Genomic DNA, 19,035 nt, shown 5'->3' on the forward strand with positions numbered 1-19,035 from the left:
TGAATTTGTACACAGCCTTTTCTTTTATTACATCCAATCACTGTAGTAGAAAAAGAAAAAAGCCCTCCATGGCTGCTGCAATAACAATTGCCACTTTATGTAGAGGTAAGCAGCAGCAGGTCCATAATATTGCACTTTTCTTGAGAACATCCATCATAAGAGTTGTGGAAAGCCAAACGGAAGGGAAGGGGCTCCAGCTACTTGGACGCCTGCTGTCCCCACAGGGCCTTCTGATGTGTGAACGACTGATCCTGAATTGTTTGCCACACTGTTAAGAGAAGAGAGGTGCACTTACTGTGAAACAAAGCTGCAACAAATTTGTACGAATGTTAAACAATTTTTCCATTTGCATGCTATAGCATAGAACACTATAAATGTCAACATTGGGCTAGGCTACTGCTCACCAACTAAGGGAGGGAACTTGGACAGACTATATTTTTTATGCTATCTACAGTAAGCTTCCATTAAGTCAACCCTGTGGAGACCACAAAATGAGGTCAACTTATCCCAAGACATAATTAAAGAAATTGTGAAGAAAATAGTCTAACTTGAGGCACTGTCCCAGCGTGAAAAGTATTGCTTTGCACGAATCCAAGTTTGTGGTATATTTGGAACATACCACTGTCGAACTATTGTAAAACAGGAGAAACACTGACTGCTGCACTGGGATGACATGCAAATGCTAAGCTTTTCCTCACTTATGACTGTACAGTGGGTGCACACATTGGTTGTGTGATGCAACTCCAGCATGTGAATGGCTAACTTAGTGTCTCAGTTTCCTTTTTCGTAGGAGCCCCTGTTCCAAAACATTGCTTGCTCCACGTGGTGCAACATCTGAGCATGCACATTCACCCAATGTTACTTATTCAATACTGTCCCCCTACTCATTTGAATAAATTAACCGCCACAGCTGAACCTGATCAAACCCTGTGAACAGTTAACTGAAGTCGAGTTAACATAAGTTACCTAAATTAGTTTCTGAAGGAATTACTTCATAAAATATGCATGCTTAGGCGTACTGAAGTAGCTGCACCTTGCTTTTGAATTACTGCACAAATATCATACAGCAAGGGCTCTGTCATTTCTTTCTCCACTCATCTTGGTGTAGTGGTATCATAAGATGGGAGGCAGTTATATGTATGTATACATGAATGCAAGCATAAACACACTGCCATAAACACAAGCATAAACACATCTGCTGTTAACTGTAAAAATGAAGACAGCTAAGGTCAACATTAACAGTTTTTCAGCAGCACCGAGTAGGCAGTCCTCTCCTATGATGGTGCTTGCCTCTACGTTGTCATGACATTCAACGAGACTGGTTTGGATAGGTAGTCATTTACATCTAGGCCCTTTTACAAGCACGTGAGTAATTTAATCTCAACTTGGCTAAGTTCGTCAAGACATCACCACTGATGCTTTCTAAAAAAATGCGTTGTATAGTAGAATCCCAACGATATGAGTCTCATGGAGTAGCGGAAAAAATTCATATAATCCGAAATTCGTATTAAAGGAATTAAACCAAAATAAAAATTGAGGCAAGAAAATAGACAGTGACTGTTCATTGTCCATTCCTCTCAGTGAAAGAGGTCGGTCATAATGCTTTTGTGTCTTCGTTTTTGGCCAATGCTGCCGGAATGGGCTATTTCATAAAATGTTCACGGAGCATGTGCAACTATCAGGACTTTGGCAAAACACTTTGGTTGTGTTTTGTCATCTACCATTCGTATCCACATCGTATCGGGTTGCATATTTTTGCGGTGAGACGCAACATTTCGTGAACTTATGGAGCAGAAGCCTTTTTGTTAAAGATGGCAGTAGCATGTTCGTTCAGCAGTTGCAAAGCAAAGTACAGCAAGGGGAATATGTTTGGCTTTTTTCGATGTCCGTACAAACAACTGAACCCACAGCAGAAGAAGCCCAATGTTTACTCGGCACATAACACTGGTAATAACCTTGTTCCAGCCTGTAATGACAGATGAGTACCCCCAGGTACAAGTACAGGTACAAGTTGCATCCCAGATGCTCCATGATCTTCAGGTTATGCCCAATTAACCCTTTAATTCTGTGACTCATCGAATCAGTCAACAATACAACCCTTTATTACCAACGGAGACAGCACGCACATGGTTTAGTTGACGCCATGATTGACAACCAGTTACTACTTTGCCAGCTAGCCGAGCGGTGGCGCCAGCTCTTTTCTGAAAAGGCAGATTTGCAAGATGATTCAAAAGGCCCAGCACACGCTTTCCAGCCACGAGTAGCGCCAGTGTCGTAAAGTGAGCTTCTCCTAAAGCACGCAGGCGTTAGGTGGAGCTGACTTACGGAATGGTGATGCATAATATTGCAAGATGTTGTCCCGATATGTTCCTTTCACGTGTTTTGGGCCCCGATCTTCAACTTTCACATAGCGATCATTATTGTTATATTTAAAGTTTGCGTGCTTCAAAGCTGGACCGGCAATCCAGAAGATGTGGGTTCGATCCCTACAGCTGGCTAACCTTTTCAGTGACTTTCATCTTTCATCTGCTTTGGTAGGCTCGCGTAAGAGCTCGTGGTGAATCACACACCGAAGTGATGCATTTAACGCGCGTTATGGGATAACGACAGTTGAAGATCGGGCCCCTGGTCGCTGTTTTCCGAAGCCAGTGCGACGTACACAGCTTCGCGGTTTATTGTTGCGAGGGGGGTAAAAAGGTCAATACAGAGATAAGGTGATAAGGTTCCAGGCCGTGTAATCCCTTTGATCTCTCTCCACCACCACCAAAGGGAGAGCCTTTGCTTGCACTGCGCAACATGATATAAGGGAGTTTGTGGTGAGGATATCCATCCCTCCTCAAAAGCAGGAGAAGCATGACTGGCGCTCTCGCATCACGGGGAACGACCTCTGTCACTTCCTCGGCTCGTTCATATCATCCATAAAGGCAAGGTAATGTGTTCGTATTATCCGAACTGTAATACATGGGAAGAATGGGCAGTCCGGTCGGGACTGGATTGGTATCATCCCGAAATCCGTATCATTCGTGATCGTATCACAGAGATTCTACTGTAGCTCAATGCAAACTAACAATGGCAGACATTTTGCCTCCGGCCAACATAGTACAGTAAAATCTCATTAACTCAAACACCCACCATCCAGACCAGTTAATCTGACTTAAGCAGTATTTTGACTTATCAAACAACTGCCAAATTCTGATAAAAATTGGCCCCTACACTGCTGGCACTTAACAAAATCTTCGACTTCTTCGCCAAAATTGTGGATAACGTGCTCTTTGGTATCCGGAAGTCCACGGCAATCTCTCCTTTCAATTTTGTGCCGGCTTCAACCGCTGCTATCAGCTCGCGCTTTTTTGCAAGTGTGAGAGTCTTCAACCTGCGTTGCCTCAGCGTCACCAATGACATGTCGCACAAAACATTACAGCACGCGCACAGTACACACAGTTCTTGACTTTCACTTCACTGTGTCCTCATCTAGCGTTGTTGGCGCAGAACAGCCTACCCCACGCACAGCGTCTCGCGCTAGTTTTGGAATCATGCAAGCCTGGATCCCGTTAACTCTCGATCAGGCGGACTTGGATTGGATTGTGTTGGCTGGCTGATCATGGCGTTCCATAGTCGAGAAAGGTGATATTTACCGATTCGAAGTGAAATTCGACTTAAACAGATGAAAAATGTCGCCTGGGACAAAACATTTGTTCGGCTTAGCCGTGGTTTCGACTAAAGTAGGTATTATTTGCTTTACGGGAATACAGGCCGTGCATGGGAGATCGTGGGCGTTCGACTTAAGCCTAATTTTGTTCTTAACCGGCGTTTTACTTAAAGGAGTACAGAGGGCCATCCAAAAAAAATTCAGATTAAGACATCTGATGAAAGTGTGTGTGTGTCATTATACCGAGTAGCACGAAAGGTTTTGATGTGTGCAATTTGTTTCCCAGAAAAAAACTCACAAACATAGCTCCGCACCTTCACCCTTAACTCGCCACTCCAGCTATAACGAGGATGAGGAGGTATGATGCCACGTCACCGATGACGGCATAAGCAGACTTGTTCTGGTTTGCCGGTCAGTGGGGGTCAGCGCCTTGTCCCTTTGCTGCCGTAAACCTGTTTTGCCAGTTTTCCCGGAGAATTGGAGATAGAAGGAGCGGCCGAAGCATTACCGAGCAAGGAGAAAGCCTTTATCAAAACCCCGAACAGCGGAGTAGCAGACAACATTTCTCTAGGCCAATCAGCGAGCGTTCTCCTTATAGCGTTAACGCAAGGTTCCAGCCAGATCACAGGCTGGTACTGCTCTTCACCACCATTGCGCACGGTCGCTTGTTGCGGCGTATTTTAAATTCAATTTCTGCGATAATTATGACTCCGTGGTGTAAATTACTTCGCATGGTGCATCTTAGTGATGTGTCAATCGCGAATGATTCGATCACAGTGAACGAATCACCGGACTGAACTGTGGGTGTCGATTCTTCGATCACACAACTCTCAGTTCAACAGTTCACCAGCTCACCCTGTAAGACCACATCCACAATCGCCATAACAAGCACGAACATGCATAAAAACAGCGGCGACAGCGGCTGCTTCTTGGCCGTCGCGCCATCTGTGGACGTTGTTGCCTACTCGAATGCTGGACGTGGCGAAGGCGGCGGGGAGGGCGTACTGTTGTACTGTTGAGGGAATCAGGAATCAGTGGAACAAGAGAGGAACCGATATCCGGTAATCCAGAAGATGTGGGTTTGATCCCTACAGCTGGCTAACCTTTTCAGTGATTTTCATCTTTCATAGTGGAACAAGTTCGTAAAGAGGTTCGTAAGGTGAGGGAGAGACCCATGGAGGCGCGGGGGCGCGGGTGTTTCGTTCGTACCGAGAGAGTTCGAAGGAATCGAGAGTCGGTGAACTGACGAACTAAGCAGCTGAATGCTGAATCGCCGGGAGGGAGAACGAGCTGGAGGCCAGGAGTGAGAAAGGGGTATCGAAGCTGCAGTGTGCGGTGTAGTAGTGTGTAGTTGCTGCGCTGTTCGGTTCAGAGAGGCTCCACAACGCCGTTTGTTGTTTGCAGTCGTGGCTCTCGCTCTGCCGCTGTCATATCGCCTTGTCGTGCCGCCGTGGCTAGTTGACCTCAAAGGCTCACACTAATGGGTTTTTGGATGACTTGCAATACAGGACCACTGTGTGTGTTTCTTTTTGTAGTCTGTGTGTGCGCGTGTGGCAGGGCTTCCTGTGCTTGTTCATCGTTCATCCCGTCCTCTCCTTGTTGAATATAGGTGGACGGGACTTCGTTCACTTCAGAGGGTGTCCTGTCTAATGCTCGTCAGCGTGCACAACTGCGGTTTGCCCGTGTGGTCTTGTTTTCTTCGTGTTGATCAGCGCAATATGAATCACTCTGCTCTGCGTGTTGATTGATTTGTAAAAAGGAAAAAAAAAATGGAGATGTTAGTCTCGAGCATCTCGGGACTGGCTACTCCAGGACGCGTTATTCAGAAAATAAAGTTTTTATTTGATCCCGGAGAATGGAAAACAAACGTGCCTAGAACTTTGAAAACATAAAAACGACCAGTCTACGTCGCGTACAAACACAAAGCACAATATTTTTACATTGCTGGACAAGTGTTCTTCGGCGAAATATGTAAAACCACTTCCGCACATAAAGGTGATACGCGTATGATCCTACTGCATGTTTACGTTAAGAAACAGCACTTTGGACACCTTGCTGTGTGCTATCCGGTTCCTTCTTTCTGTAACAATTTGTCCGGCCTTAGAAAAGATCCTCTCACATGGCACAGACGTTGCCACAACGCACAATTTGCTTTTCATTATCTTAAAAAGGCGTGGGTAGACGTGCTGCCTTTCCCTCCACCAAGTGAGGGGGTTCTGTTTCCTCTCAAGTGGTGGCTCCTGCAGATACTTGTCGAGCTCGAGTATACCAGCCGCTGTAGGGTTCGCGCAGGTCAGTACGAGTGACATGGTTGTGTCGAATTCGTACCATAGCGGATCTTCTGGATCTTGCGCCCGGGACTGGTCCGCAGGTGCATCGCTGTAGTCCTGGGGGACTTCCACTGCTGTTGCCTGTGCCGACAGCGAGCGGTAGGCAATCTCGAATGCGGTCTCTCGCTGGAATCCGTGTCTCCTAAAGCGGGGATCCATAGCGGTTGCTTCTGCTAGAAGCCTTGTTACCTCTACATCTCCGAATCGCTTTGCCAGTTGCTCCGAAAGCACTTTCACCATTTTTTTGCAGTCTTCCGGCAGGCTGGGGTCTTTCTTGGCGTTATCCACGTGGGTAATGAGTGCTCGGGCAAGCAGTATTATTTTTGACACCGTCACAGTTTTTTCACTGCTCATCTCGGTAGTCACCGCCAAGAATGGCTTCAGGATGTCGCATGATTTCTCTATGACTGTCCATTCCGTTTGAGACAGCTGTTCAACACTCGCGTCTAAGATGGCCAGAGTGGATAGCACTGCATCCTTCAAATGCACTATCCTTGAAAACATTTCGTACGTCGAATTCCAACGGGTGGGAACATCTTGTTTCAACTTAAGCAACGTCATTCCCATTTGTTGCTGCATTGCTTGTAGCCTTGCCAATCCATGCGAGCTGTGCTTAAAAAAGCGAACTATAGCCTTCACTTTTGCTTGTACGCTACTTATTTCCCGTACGCCGGCTTGCACGACCAAGTTCAGCACGTGTGCGAAGCACGGATTGTGACGCCAACCACACGCACGAATTGCAGCAGTGACATTGGCCGCACTATCGCTTACTGCAGCGCAAATCTTGTTCTGGATGTCCCACTCTGTCACCACTCTCTGTAGTTCACTTGCGATATTTTCAGCGGTGTGGCGCTCATTATAAGAGAAACAGTCCAGAAGGTATGACTTCATCTCACAGTTTTCATCGATGAAGTGTGCAGTCAGTCCAATGTAACTTTCGTTTGTCATTGACGTCCAACCATCTGTCGTTAAGCAAACTGCCGTTGCGCTTCGTAAATGCATTCTTACCTGCTCCGCCACCTTTGCATGCTGTTGTGGAAGGAGGGTCGACGACAGCGTTTTCCTCGTTGGTAGCCGGTAATTTGGATTTAGCGCGTAGACAAACTGCTTAAACTGCTCACCCTCGACAAGGGAGAATGGGTGATACTCCTTGACAATAAGTTTGACCAGCTGTTCGTCTAGCTTTGCCGTCTTACTGAGTGTCAGCGGTCTGTTCATGTAGTGAGAAATTGTAGCTTGCTGCTGGGTTTCCCATCGGTGTCCTCGGGCAACAGGTAGGGGACGTGGAGGAGCGGACTGTCCTGAAGTGGTCGGTGCCGACAAGGATAAAGATGACAGTCCCGAAGGAACCGAAGGTCGGGCACCGGATTCATTCGGAGAAGGGTGTGAGGGTTCCACTGGGTCGTCAACAACCTCATCGTTACCTTGTTGTTGCGATGCCCCCAGGACCGGGTTCGAGCGCAGGAGAGATGCGCCAGGGTGCTTGACTCGGACATGCCGCCACAAATTTGCCGTTGCTCCTCCACGGTAGGAAAGAGCATTTCCACAAAAGTTGCACTTTGCAGTTTCGCCTTCGGGAACGGAAAAGAGGGTCCAAATTGCACTTCGCTTTCGTGACGGACCACGTCCTTGGTGTGCCTGTGCCATGTTGCAAAAGTGAGAGAGCGCGGACAATCCGTTTTGGTTAACGAATTCCAGGCAGCAGTGAGAGGGATGCTTGATCCAGAAAGGCGTGAAATGTCTTACAACGAAGTCAAGACAGCATCAAAGTGACATGAGGATGAAAGACAACAGTCAAATCGCAGATCGGACCTTTAACTCTTTGAACGCCGGCGAGCGCCAGGAGACGCTTCTTGATCTCTCCACTCGCCACTCTGGCGCCGTGCACGCGGCCAGTGGGAGGACAGCGCATACAGGCGTACAGTTCACGAGATTCGTTTGCACTTTCCAGGTTCGAGAGTCGAGATTGTCGGATAGTCCGACTCATCGCCGTTTCCGGGGTACCACAGAGAACTGTCGTTCGAACCGTCGCCTGCTCGTCCAACCAGCGATGCCTTTTGTTTTTACCGGGACATCGCCACCGTCTGCAGCGGCGTGGTTTTGTTCTGGTCTGTGTTTGCTCGCGTGGTGATGTGGTGATGGTGGAATGCTGCTCTTTGGGATGCAGTGATCTCTGGACGTTTCAGTGAAGTGCATTTCGTCGTCCGATGTCTGGCTAGAAACATCAGGTTAGCATCGGATCGTGTGTCTTGACTGTCGGTCGACAACACCTGCCTTGCTGTTTTGAGATCACTTGCTGCGATTGATTGGATACATGTAATCGACGGTGATGCTGGGTGTCCGCGACAGTATTCCACTCTGTTTTCGACGCACCTCGCAGATGAAGCCCTCGACAGAGCGAGGCCGTACAAGCACACGAATGCCAAAGCATCGTCACATCTGCAGAGAATTGTCGTGGATTTCGAGCCATGTCGTTCGTGCACGTTTCGTACGGAAGAGAACAAACCTATGTGTGCTTCCTGGGAATATCAGGTAGTGCAGTGAAACGATTTGTCAGGAGGACAAGCACTGCCGCCCCACACGTCATCTCACGTTTCACAACGGAGGCTGCATAATTAGCGCATGTAGAACGTGTTTAATCGGAAGTATACTAAATAAAACCAACAATCAAGGCTGAAAGAGGTCCTGAGATGATCCACACGAGCACCAACCGCTTGTCTGTTTGGCCGCCGATCACGGGAACCGCCATGCTTTCAATCCCTGTGGGTGTGACTATGATGCTCTCCGCTTCATGATCAGTGTTCGTGTGGTTCGGGAGTGAGAGAACTGATTAGCTGAATGGCTGAGTCAGAGTTGGACCAAGTTGGACAGAGCGCAACGAGATCGGAGAACTATAGTGAACGGGGTTGTAGCGGTGGCGCTCTTTGAGTTGTTTGTTGAGAAATGTTTTTGGATGCAGTAGGCACCTGTGCTCGTGTGTATGTGTCGTCTCTTCGTTGTTGTGCTCGCTGGGGCATTGGTGTGCTGTGGCCGCTGTGTCTTTATGAGTTGGCTCGCTGTTCATGCGTTGATGTGATTTGGGAGCTGTGGACTCCTTGTGCACGGGATGGAAGGACGTCTCAGGCGGTAGGTATTCCTTCTTTTACCGTTTTATGTGGTCGTGTCATGTCAAGCATTGAGGGACGCGGCGTAGCGCGTCCGACGACGAAAGCTTTCACTGACACAGCTGTGACCGGTGAGCCCGCATTCCAGCAGACAGCAGCCACGATGTGCTCATGAGCTGCAATACCAGTATGACGTAAAAAAAAAGCTGTGACGTCACTGGTTCATGAACGAATCATTTGAACGAATCAGTAAAGTGAACTGATCGAAATGAGCCGGTTCACCAAAATGAGTCGGACTTCCCATCACTAGTGCATCTTACTGGCCTACTTAACAGTTTTATAGGAAGAAAACTGGGTGTTAAAAATGACTTCTGTGCTACTTTAATGAGATTTCACTGTACTACTTGAGGAAACATAAATAACTGAGAACGAAACTACTGTATTTTCACACATATAGTCCGTGGCTTATCTGTAAAAAAAAAAATATATATAAAATAAAAGGTCGCTGGGAGTCCACTGTGGCTTACGTGCCGGTATGGCTCATCTGAGGAAAGTTTCTCCTGGAGCTTATCACCCTGTTTCATTCGTCAACCTGTCGTTCAGGACCAACCATGAAACCAACCATATTCGCTGTGCGGTGTATTGTCACAGTGCAATAAAATTTACCAAAACATTCGAAAACAGTAGCCTAGGACGGCTGGCTCAACCTCCTCGCATGACGTCTGCAGCTCTTGTTGCCTTTCCTCTCAGCCCACGTGCTTAGACCCGCTTCCACTGTGTCGGGAGTCACATGATCACCCTGCCAGGGGAATCCACCCTCTGCTCCGCTCTCTCTCTTGCATGCTCTTGCAAGAGCGGAGGGTTTTTGAAAGGTGTACAGAACAGAGACCTTGCACGTGCTGCAGGTCACCTGCTCTCGTCGAGTTCATTTTACAGTACTTGTTGTAGAACACTTGGAAGTCAAAAACAAAATAATAGTGGGGGGCCACCTGACTACTCCTTTAAAGGAGCAGTACAAGACACTAATTTACATTAAAACCCTGGGAAAACCTCAGACAGCACAGCCGGTGGAAGGGTTCGAACCCATCACCTCCCAGTCTTCAGCACTACCTTGGCTGTCACCAACAAACGGGAAGATGTGCATATGAATCCATACCCCAAGGGTACACTCTGGTTGTGTTCGCGCGTCAAAAGGAGAGTTATTGGGAGTCGACTCTCCTCCAATTTTTTAACAGGAGCCATTTCCACGGGCATGACGTCACGAGAGCTGTATTTGCGTCCACCAAGAGCCGACTTTCTCGACTCTCGAGTTGCTCAACTTCAATAAACGGCCACAACCCATGTGTACGATGTCAAAGTTTGCTGAGTGGATCTATTAACTGAGGCCAGTGCAAGTCTACAAGGTGGTCCACCAAATGTTATAGAAATTCATAGTAAATAACGTAGGCAACGGAGAGACATGCGGTCACAGGATTTTTTTCTGCCAGAAACATTTGCCATATGTTGGTATCGTTTTTACTTCATTTCAACTCATGGAAATTTAATTTCTTGAATTGAACTCCAAAGTCAACCTAACAAGTTTTCTTTGCGGAAATGGGTTCCTCGTGGCCATTTTACTCAGTATGGGGCACAAGGACATGTGGTGGAGGCCTCTTTCGGAAGCGCATCCCTGACGTTGAAAGCAGCATCACTTGCTCCATCACCTCTTTGGCAGCTTATGTCCTGCGGTTTTCTTACACTGATCTGGTCTTCTAGCTTTGTATACGAGCCCTTGGATTGATTGATTTCTTGTGCGATACATCATGCAGCTTGTTCGATATAGAGTTAAGTTTTCTGAGAATACACACGAGCTCCGGATTTTAAGAGACCACGGAGTCCAACACAGTCATTCCCAGCATATGTTGCCATAGAGATTGCAGAATTCTGTATCTTCCATGAACGCACACTGTAATTCCTGGTGAAATCCTTGTCAACAACGTATGTCTCGAATTTATAGGGACGTAACCACGATTTACTGTACGCTTTGTGGTTGTATGTCGACTTCTAAAAATTAGTCCATGTTGAGAACCCCTCTGCACACCAGAAAATAAATAGTTTTATCTTAAATAGCGAACTAGTCAGCTTAAAAAGTGATGCACTGTTGCAATTTAATATCTGTCAGTTAACTGTGAGTATTGTGGGAATTGTTGCCAAACCTGGCGCTTGCTGTTTATAGCTAATTACGGGTCGATTATTTGTTGCTCAACTCCTGTATACACCGTTCTATTTTGCATATGTAGATTTTTAAAATGTTAAACTAGTATTAAATTTCTGGGTTGATGGTTGAAAACGTGGTTTTCTCTCCTGCATTTAGACCAGAGCGTTGAACCGTAAAGAATAGGGTTCGATTCGGGTTCGCGTTGCTTGAATATTGTTTAGGTTTGGCTACGCTAAAAATCGAACCGGTTCAATGCTTCCGTTATCACCCCATAAAACAGCTTTTATCGGGAATACAGGCGTACTACTGGTGCCAGCGTTAAGGTTTTAGTGGCAGGTGTACTCTCTTTAGTGAGAGAAAGGAGAAATCGATGAGCACTTGTAAATAGCCATCTACTCTCATGAAGCGGTGTAGCCCTGCTACTTTGTTTCCAAAATTGCTTGCTTCACACGCACAGTGCCAGCAAGATACACTTAAAGAAAGCCAAATAAGACGGACAGCATTTTACATAGATGATGGTACTGAGCCGGCACACTACATTCGCAATGTGAATCAATCTGCAACCGCACTGAAGCATGTCGAAAATAAGTCTGCCAGCCTTGCTCTGTCCGAGGTCACAGCAGTGTACCAGTTAATCCACAACACAAAGGCAATGTGTCACGACACAACTGCACTACCAGTAAGCTGGCCTACATTTATTATTTTTCAAACCACCACCAATCATACGGGCACCGTTCTGCGTATGCTCTTCCTCCACTTCCCATGTTTCTGACTTGTTTAATTTTTACTGCTCACGTGTGAAGGGAAATGTTGTGCGCTTGCTTAATCACATATTCTTCCTATAGAGCAACACAGCTGGCCTACTCCATTCCTGCTTCATTCGGTGGACGGGGCAGGTCACTCACCTCCCAGAAAACACAGCAGTTGATAGCAAAGGACGGCCGCGACGTTTGGTTGGAAACCCAGCGTTTGACTAGCATCCGCGTGGCACCTCCTCCCTGAAGAGCAGAAGCCTCAGCGCGTGTGTGGGGCGCCAGCCGCAGCACTCACAAGGACAACTGCGCTTCGACGTGTTAAAAAGGACGCTGAAAGCATACTTTCTATACGTCCTCGTTTGATTGCTAGGTGAAAATTTGCGAAATCCCTGATATGGAGACCAATGTGTCCTCGTTCGGGGATTGAGAGGCACTCAAACTCTTATGCTGACTTCTTTTATGTCCAAACTGTTTAGTTACGAACCGGTTACTGTTATTATTTTTTCCGGTTCTGCTCCAGTTCGGGTTCAACAGTGTGATGAAAATTGTGTTTTCGGGTTTGGTTCCAGTTCGGTTCGACACCCTGATTTAGAAATAACCTAATAAGAAATACCTGTTGAACATTAGAGGAAGCTCATCGAGTGCTTATCACAGAATGTTCCTCAAAAGGGTAGCGGAGGTGGTGTCCCCCTACATGAGTCCTGACCTGCGATGATGGAATGTCCCAGCGGGCAGATGGACGTGGCCTCAAGCTAGGACGGTGCCGGTAGAACTGCTGTGCCAGCGCCATAGCGCATGGCAGCAGAGGCACGTCGTCATCGTCGTCACCGGGCCGCCACATCACTCCCCCCTCAGACGCGGAGCGGTGTATGCAGTTGAGGTTCGCGTCGATACCACGATGAGGAGAATGATGACGGCTCGTAGATGGTGGACGGCTGGGCATACGGCTTGTGCTTGTGGCTGTTGATGCAGCAGCAGCGGGATGGCGGGAACAAGAGCGCTGCGATCCGGGTAGGTTCCAGTGATGTGATGAGAAATGCCAATTGGTTGAGTGGTTGCTGATTGCGTCGATTGTCTGCTGAGTGCGTTGAGCCCTTGTTGAGTGCGCTGAGTGCTTGCTGAGTGATTGCTGCCGAGCGTTGATTGTTGCTGAGTGCTGATTGTTGCTGGGTGAGTGTGTTGCTGAGTGGGCGACAGTACGGCCACCAGTACGACAGCGTGAATGCCGGTTGTCGCCAGAGAAGTGCCGGGGAGGACGATCGTGAAGCAGGTGGAGGCCGGAAAGTCAGCTTACGGTGGTCTCCCTGCGGGTCCCTGGTGGAACGGTGGTCCCGGTGCGCCTTGCCTAATAGAGGGTGGTTCGCTGCTGGTCTGCCGAAGAATTTAGGATGTTGAGTGGCCGAATTACGCCGAACATGATGTTCGTTGTTCGGGTCACCAAATGTAGAGGAGGTGGTGACCCCCTACATGAGTCCTGACCGGCGATGATGGAATGTCCCAGCGGGCAGATGGACGTGGCCTCAAGCTAGGACGGTGCCGGTAGAACTGCTGTGCCAGCGCCGTAGCGCGTGGCAGCAGAGGCACGTCGTCACCGGGCCGCCACAAAAGCATTACAGAGTGAGCACTAACCTACACATTGTGCAGCCATTCGAATTAGACAAAGTGCAAATATTGCAAGAAGGAAAATTGAAGCAATCTTCCAAAACCGCACTGACCTACTGACACCGACTGACCTACGTGTAGGACAGTCAGAAATCTTCCCCTAAAAAGAGCTGTTTTTGATGCAGATCACTAGCGCCACAACGGTTGCCCGCGTGGAAGGTATGACTCATGTGTGACAGGCCTTTAAGTCTACAACGCGCGTCGGTTCAGCAAGAGCGAGCGTTGACTTTTGTCTTTCTCGTCGTTTTCCTGAAACCTTCATGTCTGCTGGAGAAAGGTAAGATTCACTGAAGAATAGGAACTGCATTTCGCTTGTTCGTACTTTCGGTACTTCTTTACATGTCAATACATGCATCTCGACAGAGATTGTAATTTCCTGTCGAACAGCTGTTCATCAAACGGCCGAAACGTGGAGCCGTCCTGCACGTAGGACACTAGGCACATGCGCTACAGCAAATGCCGCTGTGTGGTCATTCCTTTGTCTTAGCTCTCATGTTAGTCACTTAGGGTGCATTACGGCTTATTACCGTAACTTTAGCCATATTCCATGTAGTCCACATGCTTTTCGATCTCTCTTTTAGCTCGAATGGGTGCACATTTGCACCTCCGCAGTTCCACAGCAAAAGGAAATTGCCAGTTAGGCTGAACGATATCTTGAACAGGATGGCCTCCGGTGAAAAATGGCCATCTGAGATTGCAATGGAACTTCCGGATAACTATGCTGCTGATGTGACAGATGAGGAAAGTGGGGATGAGGGAAACACAGACTTCAATCGGTGCAAATGTGGCCCAAGTGGACTCTGATGACAGCGACATTGAGGATGCGATGAGCCAATTACGAAGGCTCGGAAAACAAGCGTCTGGCGAAAGAGGAAACTGGCTCCATCATTTCCAGAGGGCGCACGCATACCTGACTGAGGGATCGATGCCGAGGACCCGATGGCAAAACCCCTGCCGAGATGTTCGAACGGTTCTTCGATGATGAAGTGATAACAGCTATTACAGCCGAAACTAACCGGTACGCTGAACAAAAGAACCGTCCAATATGCCTCAAGAACGACGAAGTGCGATGTGCTTTGGGAATTTTGCCCTTGAGCTGGTATGTTATGGTGCCGAGGCGGCGGATGTATTGGGAACAATCGAGTGACACCCACAATGAGATGGTAGCCAATGCCATGAGGCGCAATCGGTTTGAGGAGACTAAACAAAACTGACAAGTTCTCCAAATTACGTCCACTCCTGAAGCTTCTGAACGCCAGGTCCATTCTCTACGCACTGCAACAGCAGGCTTACAGTATAGACGAAAGCATGTGAGAGTATTTCGGAAAACACGGCTGCAAGCAGTTTATGAAAGGAAAACCTATCAGGTTTGGGTTCAAGCTGTGGTCACGTGTACTCCTTTGGGGTATCTCGTTGCGGTTTAACCTCATCAGGGAAAATTCAGCACATACGGCGAAGACAAAGAACTGCTCGGACTGGGAGGATCTGTCGTAACCGTCATGGTAAACAAGCTCAAGGAAAGGTTCAGCTTCACATTTCATGTATATGTGGATAACTTTTCACAAGCATGAAGCTTCTTCTCAAGCTTACGGCAGTGGGGATAAAATGTACCGAGACGGCGCGGGAAAATTGCATAGAAGAGTGCCCCCTGATGTCACAAAAAGACAAGAAAAAGGAACACGGTTTTCATGACTACAGAGTACTTCAGGGTGACGAAATATTTGTGTGCCACTAGAAAGATAACAGTACAGTGACTGTGTGCTCCAATGCACTGGGGCTCGATCTGCAGAAAAAGGTGGCGAGGTACTCCAGGGAAAGCCGGAAAAATGTGATGGTCCTGCAACCAATGCGCTGGCATGCTATAATAAGAATATGGGCGGTGTCGCCAGGTTGGATCAGAACATTTCGCAGTACCGCACCTGTATCCGTGGCAAAAGGTGGTACTCTTCATTGTTCACATACCTCCTGGATGCAACCCTGAATAATGCCTTTCAACTGTTCAAGGCAAACAACAAGAAACAAGGAATCAGAGCTATCTTACCAAAAACGTGGTCACCCATGAGCAGAATTCTTCTGTGGGTTGGAATTCTAACCCTCTCGTATGGTGTGTCAATATAACCTCCTTTCGTAACAATTTGGCGCTCAAACCATAGCTGACAAAAAAAAAAGGCGGAGCCAAGGACTCAATTCCGCGGATTTTGGTCCAATTTATTTCAGCAATTGTTGTCATTTATGTCAGCGTTACAGGTGCTATACTGAGTAAAATGACCACGAGGAACCCATTTCCACAAAGAAGACGTTAGATTTACTTGGGAAATTTCGGAGTTCAATTCAAGAGATTAAGTTTCCATGAACTGAAATGAAATAAAAATCGTACCAATATGTGGCAAATGTTCCTGCCAGAAAAAATCACTCAACTGCATGTGTCTCTGCTGCCTACATTATTTACTATGAACTTCTATCATGGTTGGTGGACCACCCTGTATGTCATCTAGAGCACTGCATAGACCGCATTTTTAGGCCCAAGCCGAACCCGGCCACAGCTGCATACCTAGCCCAGGCCCAGCCCAAACCGAAGGATTCTAAGTTTCTCGGCCCAAGCCCGGCCCAAGAAATTTATAGGCTACCCAGCCCGGCTCACTGTATCAGGCTGTAAAATCTGACCATGGCTAACTAAGAGAGGGGTAGCACAGGTTCAAGTCCGACCTAGGTCCGGCAATGTACGGACCCTGACCGGGCCCACAATGGTCAAACGCACATCAAGCCCAGGACCACGGTCGGGCCGGGCTCGGGTAAGCCCGAGCCAATGCAGTGCTCTAATGTAATCATCACTGCACATACATTTTGTCACTTAGCATTTGTTAAGAGGGTAGAATAGCCAATGTATCGTTGATCCGTTTCTTGGCCACATATGATATAGCTCAATCTGCCTTCTACCCGATAATAAAATAAGTTAATGCTAGATATGTCCTACCTGGGAAAGACACCACAAGCATCAGGCTGTATACTTTCTCCACAGTCCCCCACACTTGATGGTCCAAACTGTCCAGAAGGGACGCCAAACTGCCTTATGACTCCATCTGGTCCAACCTGCATTTTCGAGAACATTGCATAAGTAAACGGCAAGAGCGTTTAGGCTACGACTCTCACTCTGCCTTAAATACTGGCAGGAGAACCAGACAACTGCAAAGTCAGAAACCACTTCTTGCAGCCAGCCATGACCACCTTCATTCAAACTCCAGACCACAACAACCTCAATTAGCTCCCTTTGTGTTGTATGCTTCTTTTTTGAGATATCATATTAAACCCAATTCCATTGAGTTTCAACAGGCCAATTCTGTAACCTGATGCAACATGAAGAAAACAAATTCTTCACTACCAGTATCTTTTGCTGTATGGTGCTACGCATTGTTGTTTAAAAAATTTGTATCTGTGTTCGGAAACATTTGTTTTGAGCTTTACTATTTGTATTTTGCATTTTCACTCCTTCCACAATTTCAAGACATCTAACACAAGTAAATAACTTTAATCCTCAGACTGTAACCTTCACCTGACGCTTCGCAACTGGCCTTAAACATTCAGTATGGAATTTTTTAGGCAGAAATCATCCCACACGTGGTTTTCTTGGTTGCAGTGGGGAGTGTCACTTTCGTCATCAAAAATGATTTTTCACCACTGTTCAAAGGTCCAGGATTGTCGTTCACTCGCCCAGGCCAGTTGGTGCATCCTATGAGACTTTGTCAGCAGCAATTTACTCTTCATTCTCCATCCACAGAGACAAATTTTCTGAAGCCTACGATACACAGTTTGTGCTAACGTACTCGAAACACCCAAATTTCTATTTTCGAACCATTCAGCATGCAAATGCTGAGTGATATGCAGTTAAAATTGTGACAATGTGCTGCAAGATGAGATCTTCCCCAGATTAGGCCATGGCAAAAGCAGCATAGCACCTCCACTAAATGCTATGACAGTGAATCATTGTGGTTGCTTATTAGTAGCTCCTCGAGAATGTGCAAATGGTGCACTCGTCCTTTTCACAGTCTGTTACAGTATCATTGATGACACCCCTGGTTGTAGTGCCTGTTGCCCGTCTACCCTGTAGTCCCCTTCAGATCTTCCCTGGAGCCCATCAGGCTTGCCTCTAACCTACTTACCTTCATGTTTCACTGCTCCTGACAACACACCTGCTGCCTAACTGCTATCACTACAAGCCATGCACAAACAATGGTCACGTTAAGTGGGTACCCTAAACGGCCAAGCACACTTCCACTGCGCATGACTCGGGTCAAACTTGGTGACTTCATCTCAGAAACTGGGTGATCGAATGAAAAGGTTCGGGGCGGAAGTGTAGTGATGTAGTTCCACTACCTTACAGACGTTTCAGACATGTTTTGGCTGCTTTGGCAGTTGCTATGGCGTTTTGGGGCCAAGCCAAGCAGAAATAGAGGTGAGCGGAAGCCGATAGAGGGTGACTGGCTGTCGCAAGGACTTTGAGCGTTAACTAGAGGCTCCTTGTGGGGTTAGACAGAGTGTAAAAGCAATGGCTCCACTACACAAGAGCAGAAGGCAAGCGAGATAGTGTAACAGAATTGAAGGCAACATGTCCCTCCATTCCTTCATGCCTATGTTCTCTGTTTCTGCTCATGCCCAAGGAACATGCTGCCCCCCTTCCATGCGGCTACTGGCATGGTTCAAATGGCCACCAGCCTTCATAACGCACTATCAGGCTCTACGAATTGATGTTCTTTTGTTTGGACTCTATAATCCTCACGCCACGTTTCAGTGTGTGATGCAGTGATGTAATTGGCCTAAGCCATTTTGGAGCACCTTTTGGAGCAGGTAAGAAATCAGTTTCTGAGCGACAAAACGGTGCTTTGAAGCAGGTATGCTATATCATCGTGCGCAGTCATATACACTTTACTTTCGAAAGAATGACGTAGATGTGGTCAACAAAGCCGAAGGCCAACTTCTTGTAACGATTGTCATATCCTGCAATCAGCTGAAGTAGCTTACGTGTAATGACAAAATTTAGACCAGGATTTTCAAGAATATTCGCACAGTGACAGAGCGGTGTGAAAATTCAAATATCTCAAGTGGAGTATAATACAGAATTGATTATATATTACCACATTTTGCCCTGATATTTTGCAGTTACAGTGCCAAATATAAACAAAACTTTCTTTTGTTTACTTCAGTTCCTTGGTATAAATGAGGCTAGTGGGTTTGGTATTTATCTGTTCTTTCTCTTTTACTGTTACCTTTTCCGATAGAAGTAATTGTTAAATTATGCGCCCACAGGATGCGCTATTGCACGTAATCCCTGTTTTGGAATCGT

At 47.1% G+C, this 19,035-nt stretch overlaps 2 protein-coding genes across 5 annotated transcripts in view; both read right to left on the bottom strand.

The window, feature by feature from the left end:
* The window catches only part of LOC135376470 (signal transducing adapter molecule 1-like), a 76,018-nt gene continuing 56,983 nt past the window's right edge, over positions 1-19,035 (bottom strand). For all 4 annotated transcript variants that reach the window (XM_064608985.1, XM_064608984.1, XM_064608983.1 and 1 more), the window contains exons 12-13: positions 16,672-16,787; positions 1-268 (exon numbers count right to left, since the gene is read on the bottom strand). In XM_064608985.1, coding sequence (XP_064465055.1) covers positions 154-268; positions 16,672-16,787 — 231 coding nt within the window. In that variant the 3' untranslated portion in view covers positions 1-153. The remainder of the gene's footprint in view (positions 269-16,671; positions 16,788-19,035) is intronic.
* On the bottom strand, positions 277-8,306 carry LOC135376469 (E3 SUMO-protein ligase ZBED1-like). The gene has a single exon (XM_064608981.1). The coding sequence runs from the start codon at positions 7,624-7,626 to the stop codon at positions 5,662-5,664; it is 1,965 nt and encodes a 654-aa protein (XP_064465051.1). The 5' UTR covers positions 7,627-8,306; the 3' UTR covers positions 277-5,661.

This window comes from Ornithodoros turicata, unplaced genomic scaffold, assembly GCF_037126465.1.
Source record: "Ornithodoros turicata isolate Travis unplaced genomic scaffold, ASM3712646v1 ctg00001113.1, whole genome shotgun sequence".
Taxonomy (NCBI): Eukaryota; Metazoa; Arthropoda; class Arachnida; order Ixodida; family Argasidae; genus Ornithodoros; species Ornithodoros turicata.